The sequence below is a fragment of the Electrophorus electricus genome, chromosome 4 (assembly GCF_013358815.1).
Source record: "Electrophorus electricus isolate fEleEle1 chromosome 4, fEleEle1.pri, whole genome shotgun sequence".
Classification (NCBI taxonomy): Eukaryota; Metazoa; Chordata; class Actinopteri; order Gymnotiformes; family Gymnotidae; genus Electrophorus; species Electrophorus electricus.
In genome coordinates this window covers 26,344,434-26,364,796 of record NC_049538.1, presented here as the reverse complement: position 1 = coordinate 26,364,796, position 20,363 = coordinate 26,344,434, and the positions used below count along the sequence as shown (strand labels likewise).

The 20,363-nt window shown below is 42.0% G+C and overlaps 2 protein-coding genes across 3 annotated transcripts; one reads left to right on the top strand and one right to left on the bottom strand.

Annotated features, from left to right (window-relative positions):
* The first annotated feature begins 28 nt into the window (after window positions 1-28).
* aagab (alpha and gamma adaptin binding protein) lies at window positions 29-5,596 on the top strand. 2 transcript variants are annotated; one of them, XM_027022362.2, is made up of 10 exons: window positions 29-227; window positions 1,002-1,192; window positions 1,275-1,371; window positions 1,704-1,793; window positions 1,898-1,981; window positions 2,366-2,445; window positions 2,709-2,796; window positions 2,891-2,995; window positions 3,138-3,187; window positions 3,278-5,596. In XM_027022362.2, the coding sequence occupies exons 1-10, from the start codon at window positions 134-136 to the stop codon at window positions 3,353-3,355; spliced, it is 957 nt and encodes a 318-aa protein (XP_026878163.2). In that variant the 5' UTR covers window positions 29-133; the 3' UTR covers window positions 3,356-5,596. The 2 variants fall into 2 exon arrangements, with proteins under 2 accessions (XP_026878163.2, XP_026878164.2); XM_027022363.2 differs by lacking the exon at window positions 3,138-3,187.
* smad3b (SMAD family member 3b) lies at window positions 4,091-18,890 on the bottom strand. The gene is made up of 9 exons (XM_027022361.2): window positions 18,609-18,890; window positions 12,360-12,553; window positions 12,038-12,172; window positions 11,506-11,580; window positions 11,352-11,402; window positions 9,481-9,693; window positions 9,232-9,369; window positions 8,932-9,076; window positions 4,091-7,233 (listed from the first exon to the last, which is right to left on the bottom strand). The coding sequence occupies exons 1-9, from the start codon at window positions 18,809-18,811 to the stop codon at window positions 7,110-7,112; spliced, it is 1,278 nt and encodes a 425-aa protein (XP_026878162.1). The 5' UTR covers window positions 18,812-18,890; the 3' UTR covers window positions 4,091-7,109.
* Between the last annotated feature and the right edge of the window lie 1,473 nt (window positions 18,891-20,363).

Genomic DNA, 20,363 nt, shown 5'->3' with positions numbered 1-20,363 from the left:
GGCGTTCCGGGCTTGAGGTTGGAGTTGAAAGGTCTCGAGGAGGAGGCTGAGAGACGTTAGCTAGCAGGCTAGCAGATTAGAGGCTTAAGAGCGGGGAACCCTGCTGGTTGTCAGCTACTCGCAAGCCAGAGACATGTCTGGAGATAAAGAAGATGGGGAGACGGCCCTGCCTTGCATTCTAATCACAAGCTGTGACCCGGGGTTTAAAGAAGAGGAGATAGTCCGGCGTAAGTAAAGCATGAACACAGTAGGTTAGTTAAGCTAAGCTAAAGCTAAGATAGCTGTAACAGCGGTTTACTGGATGGTCTGATACCGCTGTCACAACACTAGCTAGAGTTAGCAAGGTTAGGTACATGTCAGCTATACCAGCCACAACGAATGACGAAAATATTCAAACGTGATGAAAGGAGAACAGTGTCGTGTCATTCGTGGTAGTGGACCATTTAACACGTCGATTGGTTTCCTCAGGTTTAAGGAACACGCTAGCGAGGTTTTGTGCTCTGTGCTTAAGTACAACCATAGCTAGGTTGGCTAGCAGGTTAAGTTAGCTGTCAGACTGTTATTATAGGATTTCATTTGAATCTAGCTAGCTAATTTGTCAGATTTAACAATCTGGATAGCTAATGTTGGCGAGAAATGTTAATATCCGATGTTAACTTAATTTTTAATGTTGACTGTCATAGCTGCCTCAATTGCGCAAGGTTTTTGAAGTGTCCCTGTGCACTTTAATAATTTACTATTGTCATACCATCTTCTTACATGACACGTGTACACTGGACACCTATAGCTAGATGTCTTTTTGCAGTGCTGTTAAGAGAAAAAAACCTCTTTATTAACATCATAATTGGTCAGTAAATACATATTTCTAATATTTTACTTTATCAAAATTGAAATGCAACTTAATGCCCAGCAGTAGGCAGTGTTAAACCTTAGATTATAAAGTGCAATACAGTTAATACAGCGTTTGTTTAATAACCCAGTGTTTTATTCATTCTTTGCAGAGATCTTGGGTATACCTTCATTGCCAGAACCAACAAAAAAGGAAGATGTAGTGGTTTGGTATCCATGGAAAATCAACAACAAATACTATACTGCTAATGTCAGTTTTTGTGTTGTGCCAAGTACATTCAACATGAATTCTGAAGTTGCCCAGTCTCTGCAGGCTCTAATCATCTACTTTGACAGTAAAACTGTAAGTGCCCAATGTTAAATTGCAGTTGTTTATTTTGCAGTGTTGTATTCTTCTATGTTGTTTACATGCTTTTATGTTACAGAAAGATGGCCTTATTGGTGTCACTCCATGGTTATCAGTGGTGGACGACATATCCCCTGAAGTTCTCATCCTAGTGTGTGACCATGTGTGTGAAAATGGTAAATGCCATACAGCCATATCTAATTTTGTTTAACAGAGCAAAGTTGAGCCTGCTTTTATGTATAGACAAGGGAGCTGGGGTATTTATCATTCAGTGATGTCTGCTTTTATAAGAGTGGTGGCAAGCCTGAGGTTCACAAAATTCACCACCTAACAGTCAAAAAATATGAGACAATTCTGTGAAGCACTGTTCCTGTTGCTAAAGGCTTATGAGTTGAAAAACTGTTCAGATTGGAGAGTGCCTATTGTATGTATTGTGTTTAACATGTGAAGAATATAATGTAGCAACATTTTTTACCATATCGCTGGGTTTTTGTTTGGGCTATTGCAGGTGTGAGTAGACAAGAAGCTCAGCAGTGGTGTCTGGCTCATGCATTTGAACTGGTGGAACTCAATCCTCAGGAACTGCCTGATGAGGACGGTGAGAGACATATGCCCATTGCATACAATATATTCTCATGGGCTACATTCATACACAGAGCCTTTTATCAGTGTCTCATATTGCGGGTGTTTATTATGTCTCAGATGACTTTCCCGAGTCCACTGGAGTCAAGAGGATTGTTCAGGCTCTCAATGCCAATGTGTGGTCTAGTGTGGAGATGAAGGATGGTAAGCTTCAGCTGTTTTAAATGTACAAAACTTTGTCATGATAAATAATTGAAACTAACCCTGCATAATTGTTAATTGTTGGCCTGTGTGGTACTGGAATGGCAAAAAGATGCAATACGCAAATGAGCTTTTTTCGTGTCATGAGGATCCTGACCAGTTAAAGACATTCCAGATGTGGTTTTTGTGGGTGTTTTGATGACCACATTTGCAAATTTCAAAAACACACAAATAATATTTGTCAAAATATTTCGGATCAGTCTTTAATGACGTTACACAGGTTTACAGGTGTTGTTAATTTATTAATATATTAGTATATTGCCGTGTGTAGCTTTATAATCACAATTTAGTGTTCTCTGTGCTTTAGATATTTGCACTTTTTTTCAGAACACAATCAGGGATTTGGCTTGATGAGCAGTTTAGTGGCCTCTCATCACAACAACCCACGGCCCCTGACAGAGGCACAGGTCAGCCTTTCTTAGCTGAACTAACAGAAGATTTGACTGATATATATGATATAATGTGAATATGGCTAATCTGAAGGGCAGAGTTTATCTGACAACCTCCCAAAAAAAATTAAAACACTGATATGTCAATATGTGGTTCAGCATTCCTGAAATACAAGTCCGCAACATTATATAAATCAGCCTGTTGGGACTGTAGTTTAGCTTCTGTTTGGAAATTGACCTTAATGTTAATCTGACCTGTCATTCTTTCTTTGACTTTCCAGTCCCTATCTAAACGTGGAGATGAGAATGCAGAACGACCAGAGACAGAAAGATGTCAGAACAGCACAGAGGAGGCAGAGTCAGTAGTAGGTAAGTGAATATACAGAAAATGTACTGATATGCAGCTGCAGTATGAATTATGTACATGCCCTTCAAATTAATTTCATTCTAATGTGTCCTATAGACCCCATGACTGACATGGACATTCAGGAGCTGGCCAGCCTCACAGTGGGCGATGCAGATGTGGAGAATTTTGAGCGTCTCTTTACTAAACTTAAAGAGATGAAAGGTGAGGCAACATATCTGAAGAGACAAAATATGAAGCATAGTTTTGAGGCAACAAGTTATCATGCAAGTGCCTGCCCTCTAATCCAATTATTTAAACTAGGTGACTTGCTTTTGATTCCCCTCACTCTCTCTGCTTGCTATAGACAAAGCTTCCTCTTTACCACATGAACAAAGAAAGGCACATGCAGAAAAAGTGAGAAAGTTCTATTATCCACAACAAAACTTCAAAAATAATAAATAAAACTTGCCAATAGAATTTGCTGCGCTAATTCTCATCTTTTAGGTAGCCAAAGCCTTTTGGATGGCGATTGGTGGGGACCAGGATGAGATCGATGGCTTGTCATCAGGGGAGGAGAGTTAAAGCTAGACTGTCTTCTCCCAGGCTGCAGTCCCCAGCAAGCCAGTTTGTTCCCCAAAGCCATCACCATCGAAGTCAGTCTGGTCTGCTCAGCCTTGGCCACCAGTCTGTGGCCTCCAACATGGGAGAGGGTGGGTGGGGGTTGTCATGACATTCCTGTTATTATCCTCTCAAACCCGAAAACCTCAATAACTCAGCATGCAGCCATTATGGGCTGCTGGCTTCTAAACACTGTAATCTAAGAAGGATCGCAAAGGGTGCAGTGGGCAAGACATCACCCACAGTCTCTTCTCTAGTGGGTGTAAAACATGACCTGCAGGTCCATGCAAGACAGAAGTGGTTGGTCTAAGAGAGTGTGTTTAAGCCTTTGATTGTTCTGCCATTTACTGGCTTGGTTTCGAACCTTTTTTGCATCGTCCATATTTTTCCAGGATGTACAAGCCCAAAATTATGGATGGAACAGTGTGGTTGTTTGAACATCTCAGTAATTTGTCAAAGAAACCTTTATTTTTATCATAATCATAACTTAGTAATAATCATTAACAATGTTAAAAGAAACACTGCATTAATTAACTATGCACTCTGTTATAACCAATATTAAAGGCATTCATTAAAGCAGACATTTAAAAACAATTTTCAATGTACATTTTTCTCAAAATATCATTTAGGGATCCCTACATACAGGGATGGTAGGAGCCATAAAATGATCATTTAATGCTTAGAAAAATGCATCAAAAATACAGTTTAAAATATACATTTTATTATTAAAAATTCATGGATACCAAAACAAGGCAACACAACAGAATAGCTTAAACAAGTAATGCAAATAAAGCCTGTGTAGGTAGAGAGAGAGAAAGCACATTCAGAGCAAACCAAAACTAAAGCCAGTGGAGAGCACATGGAGTTAGCCTGGAGTTCTGCTGTGTTGTAAGGTCAAACAACCACTACTGAAAGCTCCAAAAACACACAATTTGTTCAATAGCAGAGGGTAATTTTTCACAGGCAAGCTTTGAGAAGATGAGTGATATTTTAACATGTATTTGCCCATTCCATCAATAGGAAGCTACAGCCTATTGTACCCACTCAAACAAGAGACAACACAATGCAATGAACTGCTCTCTTTGTGACAAAATCAGAAATTGTAAGAGCATGCAATTAATCAATTGTTTTATACATTCTACAAGAAGAAAAATCCAGTCAAGGAAGTCATACTCTTCAGACTATTTAATTACAAGATAAAAAGCCCTTTTTTAGTGACAGGGCTTGGCTCAAAAAACACATCATCCATAAAACCAAGAGCACCCTCTTGAGAAATCAACCTCTATAGAAAAATAGGAGCATACCTCAAGAGCTGCCAGCAGTACTTGCCCCACCCCCACATTTGTTTAATAAAAATCTCTTACTATTTGCTTCAAAATACGTGATTTTTTTTCCTCTACACAAAAATAATTGGTAGTAAAATAGAACTACATGGATGCTGATGTATGAAATGTGTGCCTTTCTGCATGGAGCTCTGTTTATCTTTCAAGTGGGCTAATGGTCCTGAGTTTAAAACATCCCTTTGATGTGTTGTTAAAACACAAGAACATCATACTGCAAGTTATGTTTAAGCATCTTGAAAACATACTGAGTGACTGCTGAGCAACCAAAATATGCAGAAATCTGACTTGCACGCATATGCACAGGCACAGTGTATAGGAAGCAAATAGCTATTCTTATACCATGTGTCTCATATCTTCACATTTCAACTGCCAGTTTCTTAAATTATTGCTGTTTCCTATGTCCACTGAATCTTATGTACCAAACTTAAGAGTGAGACATCTAATCGAGGATCAAGTCTACCCCTCATATCTAAAGGGATGCAATTACAAGGACAAAGGGATGAGTGATCTTGGACCAGCACACTTGCACGCTTGCTAAACATGGGCCTGAGTCCACTCACCCCTAGACAAGGGCTTGGGCTGCCCATTCTGAAGCCCAAGGTTTCCTCTCTTCACAACTGAAGAGTGCTGCCCTACCAAACTGCTAATGACATCACTACCAGAAACCTGCACATCTTAAAGGTAACCAGCATCTCCGTTCTCTCATTTCTACTCTCTGGCTCACTTTAGCTGCTGGACCTGTGTTTCTGCAGCCACCTTACAAACATTCAAAGCTTGGATTTATTTTTTATTTTTTTGTTCAAAGCTAGGCTACATCCAAGGAGCAACAGCAAGTGTGGAAAGGTGGGATGAGGGGAGAACACACTTAACGTGGGTAGGTGCATCCAGCACAAAAAGTAAGACGTTTTTGGGTATGCTAAATTCACAAAAGCTCGTTAAACAACACAAAAGTAATCACTATTTAATAATTAATGATCACTATATTAATCAAAATTATGTTTGCTGGGCCCACAAGAAAGGAAGGCCCAGGTTAGCAGACTGCTGCTCATAAGGTAATCCCGCCCTGCCCACCTGTGCTGCCTATAAACACTCAACATAATGTACAATACTCAGCATAGGACAAAAGCAAAAATGTACTACTGCACTCTTCAGTCCTCTTACTTTGCCTCCCCCCCCCAAAGAAATCGAAAAATTACAAAATATCTATAATTCTCGTGTCAAGCAAAATTCAATACTTTTACAAGTTTACGTTTCCAGGGGGAAAAAATGGCACTATCAGTCACTAGTTTTGTCACTGACAAAATTCCAACACTGGTCACATTTCCATTCAAGTAATTTTTGATAAACTACTTTAGGCTTAAAAATGTTTGTCGATATAAGCTATGTTTGTAATGTTTTAAGTTTTAATTTTTAAGCGCCAAAGCAATTTTCGTTTTAAAAACACAAAAACACTCGAGTGAAAATATAGCCATTGAAGAGACTTATGTTTACTCTTTGATAGAGTAGTAAGGACAAGTGCTTCTCATCATCATTGTGCTACACTAGACTAAGTACCATTAAACAGTTTAAATATACTCAAATAAAAACTGCACTGAATCAGCCTCTAAACTGTGCTGACCTCCTCAGTGCATAAAGATTACTGTGCAATTCCTCCACACCCAGCGGGATTAGTGAGCTTCAATGCAGAAGTGCCTATCTTACTGTCCACTTTAGGACAGCCTACAGCTAGGCCAACAGGCTTGCATGCAGCCCATTCAAGAAAGGCTATGGAAATGCAGTACTAACCCTCCTGGCTTATGAAAACACCACAACTAAATGCACAGAGCAAACTGCTGGACCTGTGTAAAATTTATATAAATTTCCCCAAATCATACAAATACACTTCTGACTCAGTGGTATCTGTGCACACCAGTAATTGCATTTTAAGTACTGTAAGCCTTATATAACTGTTTAACAGACAAAAAAAAACATCTGAACAGTTACATATCCATGTATTTTTTCCATGAATATGAAAGCTGTTTCAATTCCACAAGGTTAAATACCTCATATTTTAATCTAGGCTTCAACTGCTATACACATGTTAAAAAAGCAAAAAAATATATATCTCTGTACAACAACAACAAAATAAACAATACACCATACAGGATGCACAGCTACATGAGCCATGGTATATACGTATCAGCAGTGGAAAGTGCTCAAAACCTTCTGTGGGGAAAATGGCAGGACCAACAAGCAGTGGAGTGACACTGGGAGGGAAACGCTTCAGAAGACCTCCACTCCATGCTGTCTCTGATGCTGTGCAGGAGGGAGGTAGGTTCTGGATGCTTTGAGATAGACATCTTTCCCAGGGTTGTGCGAGTGATGCCAGGTGTCTCCTATGACACGCTGGAACAACGAATGCTGGGTGAGCCCATTTGGGTGAGCACCTTGTCTAGCCACTGCAGGGGACCGTTCAGATGCAGCTCTATCCAGCAGGGGGTGCTGGTCACTGTCTGTCGTCTGTAGGAAGGGGGAACTTTTAGTCAGAAATGCACTCAGCATTGCGAGCTTCTATAGGCTGGTCAACATTGCTTCTTAAAACATCCTGGTACGATGACAATTTAGAACATTATTACTGAATCTCATGTACTGGCTAACAAATTCAAAAGTACTGAAAGGCCTTCCATGATCATGTGTACAAATTGCTCCAGTTTTCATCTGTTTGTCTGCTGCTCTACAGGCCTCTGTAAATCTCACCCTCCATCTCTGTGTGGACACCACCTACACCCTCCCGCCCATCTATGGCATTCCTCCCATTACACAACACTCTCCCGCTTCCTCTCTCCCTCCAAGTTTACTGTGTTGCTCTGGCAAAACCAGATTCTTCCTAAGCAAGGCAAGTTTACTGTATAGCACTTTTCATACACAGCTGCAATTCCATGTGCTTTACACAGCTGTATTAGACATAGAAGCTTGCTACATCCCCAAGTCCATCAGCTAAGGAAAAAAAAAAGGGGAAAAAAAGCATATTCATCATGAATGCAAAATCCTAAATCGTGTTATATTTACACCAAGTCCCTCTTTTAAACTCTCCTTTGGTCTTCCACTACAGAGTCCCTCCCTTCTGGAGAACATGTGGGCAGCATGAGCCACTGCCAGCAGGGCGCAGAGGTGTTCAGACCCGTCCTGTGCTTCTCTCACAGCTAAAATCCTATGAGTGTATCTCTATGGGTGAAAAGGAGGTGGAGGCCACAGATGGAAACCGTCCCTCCTCTTATCTGACCACAGGAAAGGCCCAGTAAACCAAGCATGCACAATTTAGAGCAGCTGAAGGTCGTCATACAAGCACAATGGTCTACTTAGAAACACTTCAGAATCAGCACCAACATTTGTATAAAAAGAAATGAGCTTGAAAGTGACTAAAGTTTGGATGTCTTGCTATTCAAAACTAACTAGCGGTAGCAAGGCATGTCGTGTGTTAAATTTGAGTTTACAGCAGAGAAAATTAGAGTTAGTGCCTTTCTTAGTCAAAGGAAAGTGTAACAGTGAGGGATTAAAAGTGTATGTTTTAACATTTGGAACCTGTGAACATGGTTCCTAATGCTAAAAGCCATAAAGTGAAAAGCCTCTAGTAACACCAGCACAAACACTGCCACCAACCCACTTACACCCCCCCCGCCCCCCAGGTCACACCTCACACACTCTCCTGATGCTAGCCTTGGCCATGATGTGTAATGAGAAGGAGTAAGAGAGATTGCACAAGACATGCACACTCCACCTCCCCATTCAGCTACCACCCCAGTGTCATAGTCATACCACCACTGACACACCTGGTTTTATTCCTGTTCTTAGTTTTAGTGGCTCATTTAAGACCATGACGCTTGCCCAATGGACAAAAATGGACCAGGCCCTACCCACCTGAAAGCACAGATCATACTGTCATCCTTGAACCACCATTTGCAGTCTTCAAATGCAGACTGAAGACTCACCTCTTTGAAAAGCATGAACAATTTCTAAATTTGCACTTTTGCAAGGTTTTAGTTTTTTTGCACTGACTTCCTGTCTCAGAGGGCTTTAGCTTGATGATATGCCTAGACTCTGGCCTAGCTGTACTAAATACTAACCGACAGGGATATGTTACTTAGCAATAACAAAGCACTTCTATTAGTTCCTCTGGACAGTGCTGTGATTGTGAAATGTCAATGTGTGTGTTTATACCTGTACTCTGCTCCCCATCCCTTCACAAAACTCATACGGATGGTACACATGCGGGTAAGCTGGTACACAGCCTCAAATCCCTGATTCACCGACTGGGCCAACAGGGCAGCAAACTCCTGGTTATTGAAGATCTTCAGATTACATCCTGAAAGGAAACACACAGGCACGTGCATGCACATGTGCGCTTGGCTGATCTCATGGAGCATGAGGGGGAAGTATGACCACTGTCCACATGAATGATTTATGAGCAGTCTAAATCACAGCTTGCTGACACAAGTGTTCTGTGTTTTGTTGGCTTACCTGGAGGGATCTTACACACGGTGGCAGGGTGCCAGCCATAGCGCTGGTTACAGTTTGGACTCTGGACAAAGATGGCACTGTCACTGAGACACTCTGCAAACACCTCCCCGCCTATGTAGTACAGCCGCACTCCCCGACCTCAGGGAGGGAGAGAGAGAGAGACTACATGTCTCTCCAATGAAATATTTTACCAGGAGAACCAGGTTCATGTCATGCCCAGCCGAGAGCTAAGGAGGAAGTGAGTGGTACCGATATGCCTGCGGGTGAGCTCCACGGCCGCGTTGCGGTTCACATTGGACAGCAGGCCGAGGCAAAAGCGCTCCGCGTTGGAGGGGTCCGTGAAGCCGTCCACGGTCAAGGAAGGCTGGGAGGCGTGGAACGTCTCTCCCACACGCTGGTTCAGCTCATAGTATGAAATGGAACACCAGAATGCTGACTCGCAATATGTTACCGGCTGCAGGTCTGCAGGTAGGCAGACACACACGCGCGCGCGCGCACACACACACACACACACACACACACACACACACACGTGTAAGAAACAAGAAATTTTTTTGCAAAGAAAAAGAGAAGTAACAGTTGAGTTTTAAAGAAAAGGGATCCAAACGTAAAAGTGTTTGGCAATCCACAGACATCCTGAAAGAATGAATTAATGAATAAAACAAACAAGGCACATTTGAATATGTCGGCCTAGTGAGCAAAGCTGGGTAAAGGGGAAAAAACAGCCCTCCTTCCTCAGGTGTGGCCCTTTAAAATCAGCAGGCTATTTATTATTACTACAATAGGCCCCCTATGGCTCACCGTGGAGCTAGAATAGCCCCGCACCAGGATATCATTACATTACATTACCCTGGGCTGTCTGAACACAGAGGGGACAGAAAGAGTCCTTCCATAGGAGTCTTCCTCTTACAGCAACACAGGCAAACCCATGTAGATTATGACCTCGCTGAAGATTTAGGCTTCAGCACACAGCACAGCATCACACAGACACGTGCACACACACTTAATAACAATAATCAGACAACATTGATATCAGTATCAACTAGGGCTGCATGACAGAGACAAACTGCATTGTGATCATACTGCTACGCTATGATTCCGATATGCAGAATCCAAGATAACCATACACTGATGAACCCCGGCATTGATTAGAATTAGCCTGCAAGATTTTATTTTGAATGCCATGAGTCACGAAAACACCTACATATAACGCATCTGAGCTGTCCAAGATTGGTTATCATGCTCACAACACACTTTGTTTTAATAAATAAATAAATAAAACAAAACAAAAACACACACGAACACCCCCCCCCCCCCACAAACAAAAAACAAACTAAAAAACTGGTTTTAGATCCCTTTTGCATGTTGCAGCCTTCAAAAACTGGCCAATATTCCAAAATATGTTTAACAAAGGAACACGAAAGAAATAGGCTGCCTAGTGCAGGCCTGATATGAAGGAAAGTCTCACGGTGTTCCAGAGAGAGAGAGGAGAATCAAAACATCCTGTTCTGACATCACTACCCGGTAACAAACAACTGACCAGCAAAGTGTAAACATTCCTCTTACTGTTACTTAATTTCCTTTACACACCCACAGAGCCACAGTGAGTGTCCAAAACACACAGCTACAAAAAGCAGCAGCAACAAGGCAACTATGCCGGGGGGAAAATGACACCCAGAGTCACTGTGTGCTGGGTTCAAGGCTTTATGGTTCCACCCTGAGGTTGGCTCCTTTAGCTGTGTGGTGGGTGTGGAAGCCTGCGGATGCACATTTCCAGCACCACTAATCACGCCTGGTGCGCACACGCACGTATGTGTGCACACCCACATGCACTAGGTTACATACCACCAATAATCCAGCCAGATTTAAAAAAAAACAGCCACCATGGGGTGGAAGTATTTACTGGGCTCCTCATTTACTACCTGCCTTCACTTTTGGGAATATAGATTAATCTCATGATTTTCCATTTATAAAAGTTTTGTTGGACACAGAGGGAAAAAATTATTTAAATTTTAAATAATTATTTAAAATTTATTTAAATTTTCTTTTGACAAAGTCTTGATATGTATATATTAAAACATGCCTGTAAATTGTATGGTGTATTCAAGGGTAACCCTTACCAAGGTTGTTATTTGTAGGGGAAACAGGGTTGGGAGACAGGTTTGGAGAACCTGTAACAAACATATTGGAATGGAAGATCAGCCAGTAATCAGTGTTACTGTAAGCAAATTCTGACTGGAAAGATAATGTCGAGATAGAGAAGGAAGCTCTGACCTGTGTCCATGCTGTGGTTCATCTGGTGATCACTGCTTTCACCATCTTCACTGAGGTACCCCGGAGGAGGGGTCTCTGAAATGGAGATTGGGGCTTAACACCATTATATACCTCACATACACATACAGCTACAGCACACTGGATGGTTCCACTACTATAAACATTACTTTGGTAAAAATTGGTGTTTCGGATACAAAGTAACAGATTCTTTTTAAGAACACTCATCTACTCCACACTGCTCAGTAAAGAATCTGTTCTTATAGCAAGTGACCTAGTTCAACTTGTAGAGGGTGGACCACGCTGTGAAAGGTGAAAAAATGGGTCAAACATCTAGATCAGTCCATGTCTTACCCAATTTGATAACATTTAGTAAGGACCCAGACATAACACTGATTTTGACAAAACATCTTAAATCATTAAGCTGAAGGGATAGGACAGAGATAGACAGACATGAGAGGGACAGCCTTTATGGTTTAGCCCTGAGGTCACGTCTGGGTGGCTGAGTGTGTGGCTTCCACCCCGCCCCCCTCACCAGGTATGTAGTTGATCTGAGGCTCTATGCCAGCAGGAAAGTTAGTATTCTCAGGAATTGAGTGGCTGTAGTCGTCCAGAGGGGGAAACTCAGCAGGAATATCAGTGTGTCTGGGAACCAGCACAGGTGGCAAAACTGCGTGCGCGCACACACACACACACACACACACACACACACACAAAGGACAAATCAAAGCAATTGTGTACTGTTGTGTACTGTTTTTTAAGAGGGATTACAGCCAAGTCTTCAGATCTTCGTGGCAGCAAAACACTGACTAGCACGCACCCATGTGCATGCACACACATCTGCTCAGAGGGCTCACCTGGCGTCTCTACACGTTGATAGTGGTAGGGGTTGACACAGACCTCATCCTTCTTCATGTGGAAGGCGAATTCACACAGGTCTACAGCACGCAGCTCGTGATGGGACTGTAGGTCAGGCCAGCGCCACAGCCGGCAGTAGATCACATGAGGAAGACCTTTCCTGTGAGAGACCTGCAGGCGCCCATCCAGTGACCTGAGGAAGAAGAAGGGGGACGTATTCATTACTGGGCTTTCAAAGCGCTTAAGGTGTATGCTCAGAAGTGCCGTTGTACTTTGGCTAATATTGGCTTGTACAATTCTCTCTCGCATAAATCTTCCTTCATGCTTCAACATATGTACAGGAGCATATCCCAGAATTGCAGTAAAGTGTACGTACACACACACACACACACACACACACACACACACCCCATTAACGCTTCTTATTAAATTGTGCAATCTCAGCCTAGAAGTCTTTCTGAATACAGGGATAATTATCCAATTAGCAACAAAGCAACCTAAAAAGTCTAAACACAAAGAACAGCAGACTCAATTTAAAGAGACAAATTCCACTTCTTTCATTTCGTGTCAGCACCTTCCAATAATGCTCAGACTATGTGCTCTGTGAAGCTTATAGCAGGGCACAGGCAGCATGCTGAGACAAAAGGCTCCCTGTGTACACACTTTATGATGTCCTCTCATCTGGGCTAATTAGTGAAATAATGTCTGCCACTGAATAAAAATCTTCTCAGGATCAGTACCAAGATAGTGCTGAAACGTCTCAGATACTACCATCTGCATCAAGATATTTATTGGCTGACAAAAGTGCTTCTGTCAGTGGGAACATATAAAAGAGGCAGTTTTATTTACACATTTAATCCAATGTTTCTTGACAATTCCTTTGTAATACCCGTGATAACTAAACAACTTTTCTTTTTTACTTTCTAAAGTGATGATATTCAAATAATTCAAGGGGTTTGCTGGTCTTCTCTCACCCTCTTTCAGTTAGTCAAATTGAATGGAACAAACAGCTGCTCGTCGCAAGGTCATTCGATGTGAGAGTAGAGTGCTACTTTGGCATGAATCATCCTCATGCGATTGTGTGCCAGGCAGCATGACAGTCTCCACAAAAGAACTCCATTATCTTGCTGCAGTTCCACCTCAGATCAGGGTTCTCTCACTTTCCTCATGGACCACTGGCAGAAGGAGGGCCACTGTGTGTGTGTGTGTGTGTGTGTGTGTGTGTGTGTGTGTGAGAATGAAAAAGCGAGGGATGAGTGACGGGAGAAAGAATACATCAAATTGTCACTCCACGGCAAGAGAGCTCAAGCGTCAATGGCAGAATCGCAAAAGTGTTGTTTCCTTCATAATCTCAGATCTGAGCAGCCAGAAACACACACACACACAGTATAAGCTTTGGGAGAGCTCACCATGGCAGCACCACAACACTAGGAAACCCAACCCAAAACCATCACTCTAATTATCCTTCTTACAAAACAGAATATTTTTCCAACAGTTCCAATTCAGCAATGTGCTACAGATTTCATAATTCAAAGAAACATTCTCAGTTGCACGCCTCGTAAATTATCCACAAGAAAACCCCCAAAATCCATTAAACAGAGCTATTTTTAAAAAGATGCATATTTTATTCACCATGAAATGAGACACAAAGAACTGCAGACCGGCCCGTCTGCGAGGATGTGGAGTGAAAGAGCCAGCAGCCTCTATTGTTCAGTCCCATCGGCTCAGACAAAGAAAGAGTCTGAAGTCTCCAAGTCACTCTATCAGGCTGAAATACACTTTCTATTCTGACTGCTGCAACCCAGACACACAGTGGTCCCCAACCCCCTTGAGCCAGAAATCAAAGCCAAGAGCACCCCGCACCCCTAACCAACCCTCCCCCCCCCCAGTCTTGGGTCCACCAAAACTGAACCGGGGGAGGGGCACCCTTAAAATTCTAAAAGGAAGGGCTAGAGACTGTAGACACTCTGTAAGTGAATCACTATTCACTCCATTATGAGACCAAAATAATCAGTGGATGCATGAATAGGTTGATTGGATATCCTAAATTGTCCTGTATGAATGCGACCTGTGTGTGAGAATGTGTACATGCATGTCCAGTGATGGTCGGTGCTCTGTCCTGGTCTTAACCTCGTCCCCTGTGCCGGTGCAGTCCCCCAGAGGGCTTTGGTTTCTGATTGAGAGTATGCTGTGCACAAATTGGCTGCCGCTTCTCATCTTCGTTTGAGTGATTGTAAAAGATGATAACTGTCTATAAAGTGCCCTAGAGTCTGAGACAGGTGCTATATAAATGTTAATAATAATAAAACAATAATAACAACAACAACAATGATGATGGCAATAACTAACAACAACAACAAAGTTCATGATAAAAGGGAAACTGCGGAGATGGTTAAAGAACAGAATTGTAGTTGACCAGTCACCTCTTCCCCATCTCTCTACCAACCAATTAGGTTCTCCCCACAGCTCAATAGGCACTCTTACACATCCCCATTAGAGCCGTCATCTCCACATTCATTAACCACTTTTTGATGACCTTACGTATTGAAGCAAAAACAGAACAAAGTGTTTTGTACCCCCTTAAACATGTACTACAGGGGTGCATTCTGGAATTCCAAAGCCATACCTATATCAAATGGGTGTAAAACTGAAGAGGGGGGTTGTCTTCACTGTCATAAACCTGTTGCTAAGGAGTTTTGAATAAGGCAGTAGAAAGGAGTGAGCCTGGAGAAGACATGTGGAAGAGCCCTGACCTCAGCAGAAAAGATCAGCTGGAGATTTTCTGAAGTGGCCTCTGTGCCTTAAGCAAAAGGAACTGAGAAGCATAAAAGCATCCCAATATCTCTGTGATGTATTACAGCTGTTTCTGCTGTTGCTGTGTGTGTGTGTGTGTACGTACATTTCCTAGCCTCTTCCTCTCCTAACCCCCAGCTCTCAGGCTAAACCCAAACCAAACAGTGACCCACGCCCTCCCCAGGGCCTCTGCCGCATTCCTGGCTGCTGAGCAACCATGTTGCAGAGCGCACGGGACAAACAAAATGTGTGCGCATTTGCAGTGCCTGCAGCTTTTCAGCAGTGACCATAAAGTGATGGATTGAAGTGGATGGTACATCCTTGTAAAGAACATTTAAATAATTAATTTTGCAGCCAAAAACAGACATGGGTTAGTGATGACCTTGTGTTTCTTTGGAGTTTCCAAGTTCCATCCCCATGGAGATGATCACGATGACAATGCAACAGTATGATCCAGACTCAAACTCACACTCAGGACAAGTTTGTATCAAAAACTCCCATTAAATGTGTACTGAGGGCAGCAGAGAAGTTGACAGTGATGTAAAGGACCCTGTTTGACTAAGCAGACAATGAGGTGCAGCTGAGAAGCAGTCACGTGTTTGTTTCCGCCCTGTGGAGATGTCTTAGAAGAACAGGATGTATGCACTCAAACTGCCATTGAGCCCAAATCTCAGAGGGAAAGAACCGATGCAAGTAAAAAAAGAACAAAACAGGAAAAACATGGCACAACAAATGATCTATAATAAAAGAAGTCACTGAAATGCTACTTTGGTCAAGGTCTCCACCATCTGAAAGAAAAACAGCACACTTGCCTTTCTCTCCCATATTGACCCCAGGCTTGTGTCTGTATAGTCAGCTCCATTTAATAACATGAGTCATGGGGGATTCCTGGTCAGCTTTCTCTCCCTACTTTCTCACCCTTTTCTTAGCCTAAACAGTCTGCCTGCCCACTGAGTAAGCAATTGCTTACTTACACACACACACACACACACACACACACACACACACACACACACACACACACACACACACACACAAGCTAGATTCCTGTCTGTAAAATTTACAGGCAGATGCCCAGTTCTTGTGTCTATGCTACAAATCTTTTTCGGAGCTTATAAATACATACATGTATTATAATGTTAAAGTAGCCTTAGCAAGAACAGTGGCTCTGATATCAAGAGCTCTGGTTAATACGTAATGACCGTGACTGCTGGATGATGCAGTATATTTCTGACAGAAAAAATAGGTCATTGGAAAATACAATCAGACTTGAGTTTCTGAAGAAATGGCACAGAATAGTAGCTATCTACCCATGTAACAGACAAGCTTACTTTGACCCATCAAGCTCGTAAATATACACAAAGCTGCTCATAAAATCTCCCAGATAAAATCATGCAGTGCTGAGTTATGAAAGAAGTAGGTGGAAGCCTGGTTGTTTACCACACTGAAAAACAACTCTGAGCTAACCGCAAGGGTACTGAATCCAATCACACTGGAATAAGAACACAAACTACAAAAATTAAATAAATAAAAGGTCTCTCTCTCTCTCTCACACACACACACACACACACAGTCTCTGCAATCATTTACACATTTTGATCAATAAGTATTAGTCAAGAGGAATGTTGTTAGTTTTCAATCATCAGCACCAGCATAACTGACAGAACCAGCACCAACCACCCCTTCACACACCCACATTACTCCCCAAGAAAAAAGGTCAGCTCAGCTAAACTGTGAAAAAAATGAAAAAGCACAAGATACATTTATTAATTTCTGAGGTACAAAATTATTTGAAGAATTACTATGATTTGTATTTGAGCAATATGTTTGACTGAAAAAAAACAAAAAAAACCCAAATAGATTTAATGCCTGTAGAGAAAGTTCTTTGGCTGTCGATTCAGTACTACGCCATCCCTCACTATGACATATTAAGGTCTACTTTCTCCTGAAAGTGAATTGTTACTATCCACTGTCTACTGACTTACTAGAATGGATAACGTACCACACTGACATTTAAATTAACCGTGAACTGTTCAGCAGGGTACTGGTCTATGAGCACCTTTAACCTGGAATCACATGCCAGCATCCTGCAGTTTCGAACACACCCCGTTAAAGGACAACTTCACCAATGTTACAAAATTTCTTTATCTTTCAATGGTTTAGATACAAACAAAGCCATTAACAGCGTTTTGGTGTGAAATGCGCCTTTCCAGAGAAATATACAAAGTAGGAATTGATCACAAATGTACTTCTCGTAACCAAAAGTACGAAACATTTAATGGCTCTAAAAGCTACACAAAACTGACGAATTTGTGGCTTGAGACTGTTCTGCGTGGTTTGTTACACGCCTCTTTGGCAATAACTTTAAATTATGAATTTCTTCCATGTATCCCCTCATAATTGCATTCTCAACTGAGATTAATTCGCGCAAGCAAACGTGCTTTTGTTGTTACTAGCCTGGGCTTTCCAGCTGCTACAGGAACCTGAACCACTTAACTATTTAATATTAATTTTAAAATCTATAGTGACCAAGCTAGCTCATTCTCACATTGGCATTATCTAAACAGCGCGCCACCGTCCCATTTAGAAACATGTTGTATAATAGTTCCTCAGCTAGCTGCTTGCCTAATGCAGCAGACGGTTTATCTTATTTTGGCCGTTCTGAAATTGTATATCTTTGAAACAGTTACATAACAGATTGCTATAGGATACTTAATATTATGTTGGTTTTTTTTTGAAGGATAGAGGGATTTTTTGTGTGGAGTTGCTGTTTTCTCGGGTGGGGGGGGGGGGTATTTGCAAGGCGACGCTATAATATCTAACAGGCCAATATTTGCTGGTAAGCAGTAAGCCTTAGCAAAGTTAGCAACTAAGCGAGAACTAGCTGAACTAGCATACCGAAAAGACCACATTAAGCTTTGCTAGCAATCATAGCTAAGCTAGCTAGCCATCATTAGCTAACGTTGCAGCCAGGCTTATCTGCATAAATCGTTATCGGACGTGTACTACAGTTGATAGCAGTTAGAATTCACAATTAACTAGTGCATCATTTCAATATACAATATCACATGACATACCGCATACTTAAGTCTGCAAGAATCGAAAAGGTTTGTAGCACATAAAATGTTAGCCGGCAGCATAGCGGTTACCGAGGTAGTTTGTTAAGATAAGATGGCTAATGTAGCTCGCTAGCTAATGCTAACTGCTTTGGAAAAAGGCCAACACAGCTCACCAGACAAGAAATCTGGCCAACATACTAGGGTTTATCTACGTTATCTGGCTCACAATGTTACAAACAAAATACAACATGTAGCTAGCTAGCTAGCTGACTAATACATTTTTTTATCCACACGTTTTGTATGGAGCTTCGAATGCAGGTTACACTGGGCCACAACAGTACTAATCTCTGCCAGCTAGCAATACCTCAAAAACACAATTTGGCCGATAACACATACCTTGGTATAGTAATACATTTCGTACTGAGGTCCTGGGTGGTAATAGCTTTTTCCAACTCGTCAAGCTGTCCGGTCTTCTTTAGCTTCTTCACTAGACTTTTCACCGCCTTTTCACACCATTTCTCTTCTTGCCCATTTTGCTCTCCCTTTTTCCAACCAAGGAGCCTCTTCACAATCGGTGGAGTGAAAGGCAAAATAGACATCTTAGGCACGGTTTCGCGTACAGCTGCCTGCCTGCCTGCCTGCCTGCCCCTCTCTCTCTCTTTCTGTCTCTCTCTCTCTCTCTCTCTCGTATGTACGGCCAGTCAAATTCGGGGGGGGGGGGGGGGTAACAAAATTAACAAAATTCCCCTTTTAAGCAAGCTAGAATACTAGTAAAATCTCGCCCAAACATGAAATACCGAAACTTTTTTTTAGTTCCTAGCTATTCCAGACACAGAGCTAGAGGAGGGTGGCCAATGGCAGCGCCAGCTACTCAGTAGCTTAGTGCGGAACAGTCCGCCCCCGTCCCCGTCGTCTTCCTCCACCTCCTCCTCCTCCTCTCCTTGCTCAGATCATAGCTTGACATTTTGGGCAGTAAAATTAACATACTCCACCCTCACATGGGTTCGAATGTTCTCTCTTTTAGGCAATTTACGTAACGAAAATTTTTTTTATTTTCACATTCACTAAAAAGTATATTTACTTTTCACCAAAGACCCTTACCCCTGCAGCTTATCACTATGGACCACTAACCAAGCTCTCTGGAAAGTGACAACTGCTCAAATCTAGCCTCTAAACAAACAAACAAAAACATGTGGAAATTCAGAAAGGTGTTTCCTGGCATGCAAGTCCTGTAAAGTGTCACTCCATACTGAGGCTGAGGGGAGGGGTTAGAGGCAGCCTTATCCCTGGGTGCACTCCCATGTATATGCAGGCCTGTTGCAGCTTGCCCCATCTGTGCAGACATTGGGGGATCTCCCATATCTGTACATGTCTATTCAAGAACACACTGGCCCTGTAAGCTGGCTGGAGGGAACATGAACTGCAGAGCTTACAATTAACCTATTATTTATTTAAATAGAAATTTTTGAAATCCGTGATGGCATAGGTTTTCTGTATTTTAGAACTCAGGAAGGTCCAAACAGTAAATGTATGGTATAACTCGCTTCTTGCCTGATTTATACACTACCCTCGCTCATGAGAAGTCAGAATGTGTGACTTTTTTTTTTTGCTTGTTGTAACACCAGCTATCATTACTTTCCATTTATTAGCTTACAGGAAGAGTTCAGCAGTTCACTACTATCGCTGCTGTGTATTCAAACATTGTTCTGGTGGATTTTGGGATATGTCCTGTTCTCCCCGAGATCTTTACCACCTATTTTTAACCATGTTATTTTGTTTTATTCATATATGTACCTCATTTTCAAAGGTGTGTAAAATCAATAGAGGCTCTGAATCATCATACAGTGAGCCAAGGTAGATACTGCTATGACTCATTCTAAGAATCATATAACTGTACATTGTAAAAAAAAAAAAAATGTTAAAAAGGGAAAAGTGGCTAGTTGGTTGCTCCCATCATTTGTAGTGTTGACACATTCTTCTTTTACAACCCACAGTGCTGGCTCTGAATATAGAGGACCCCACTTAAGCTGATCTCTCTCTCTCCCCCCCACCACACACTATAAGCACTTTCGTTTCACCTTGATTGTGTCCTGGTGGCTACTGGTCGCTTTGGTCCAGTGGTGTAGTGTTATTGATAAGTGTAGACCCTGC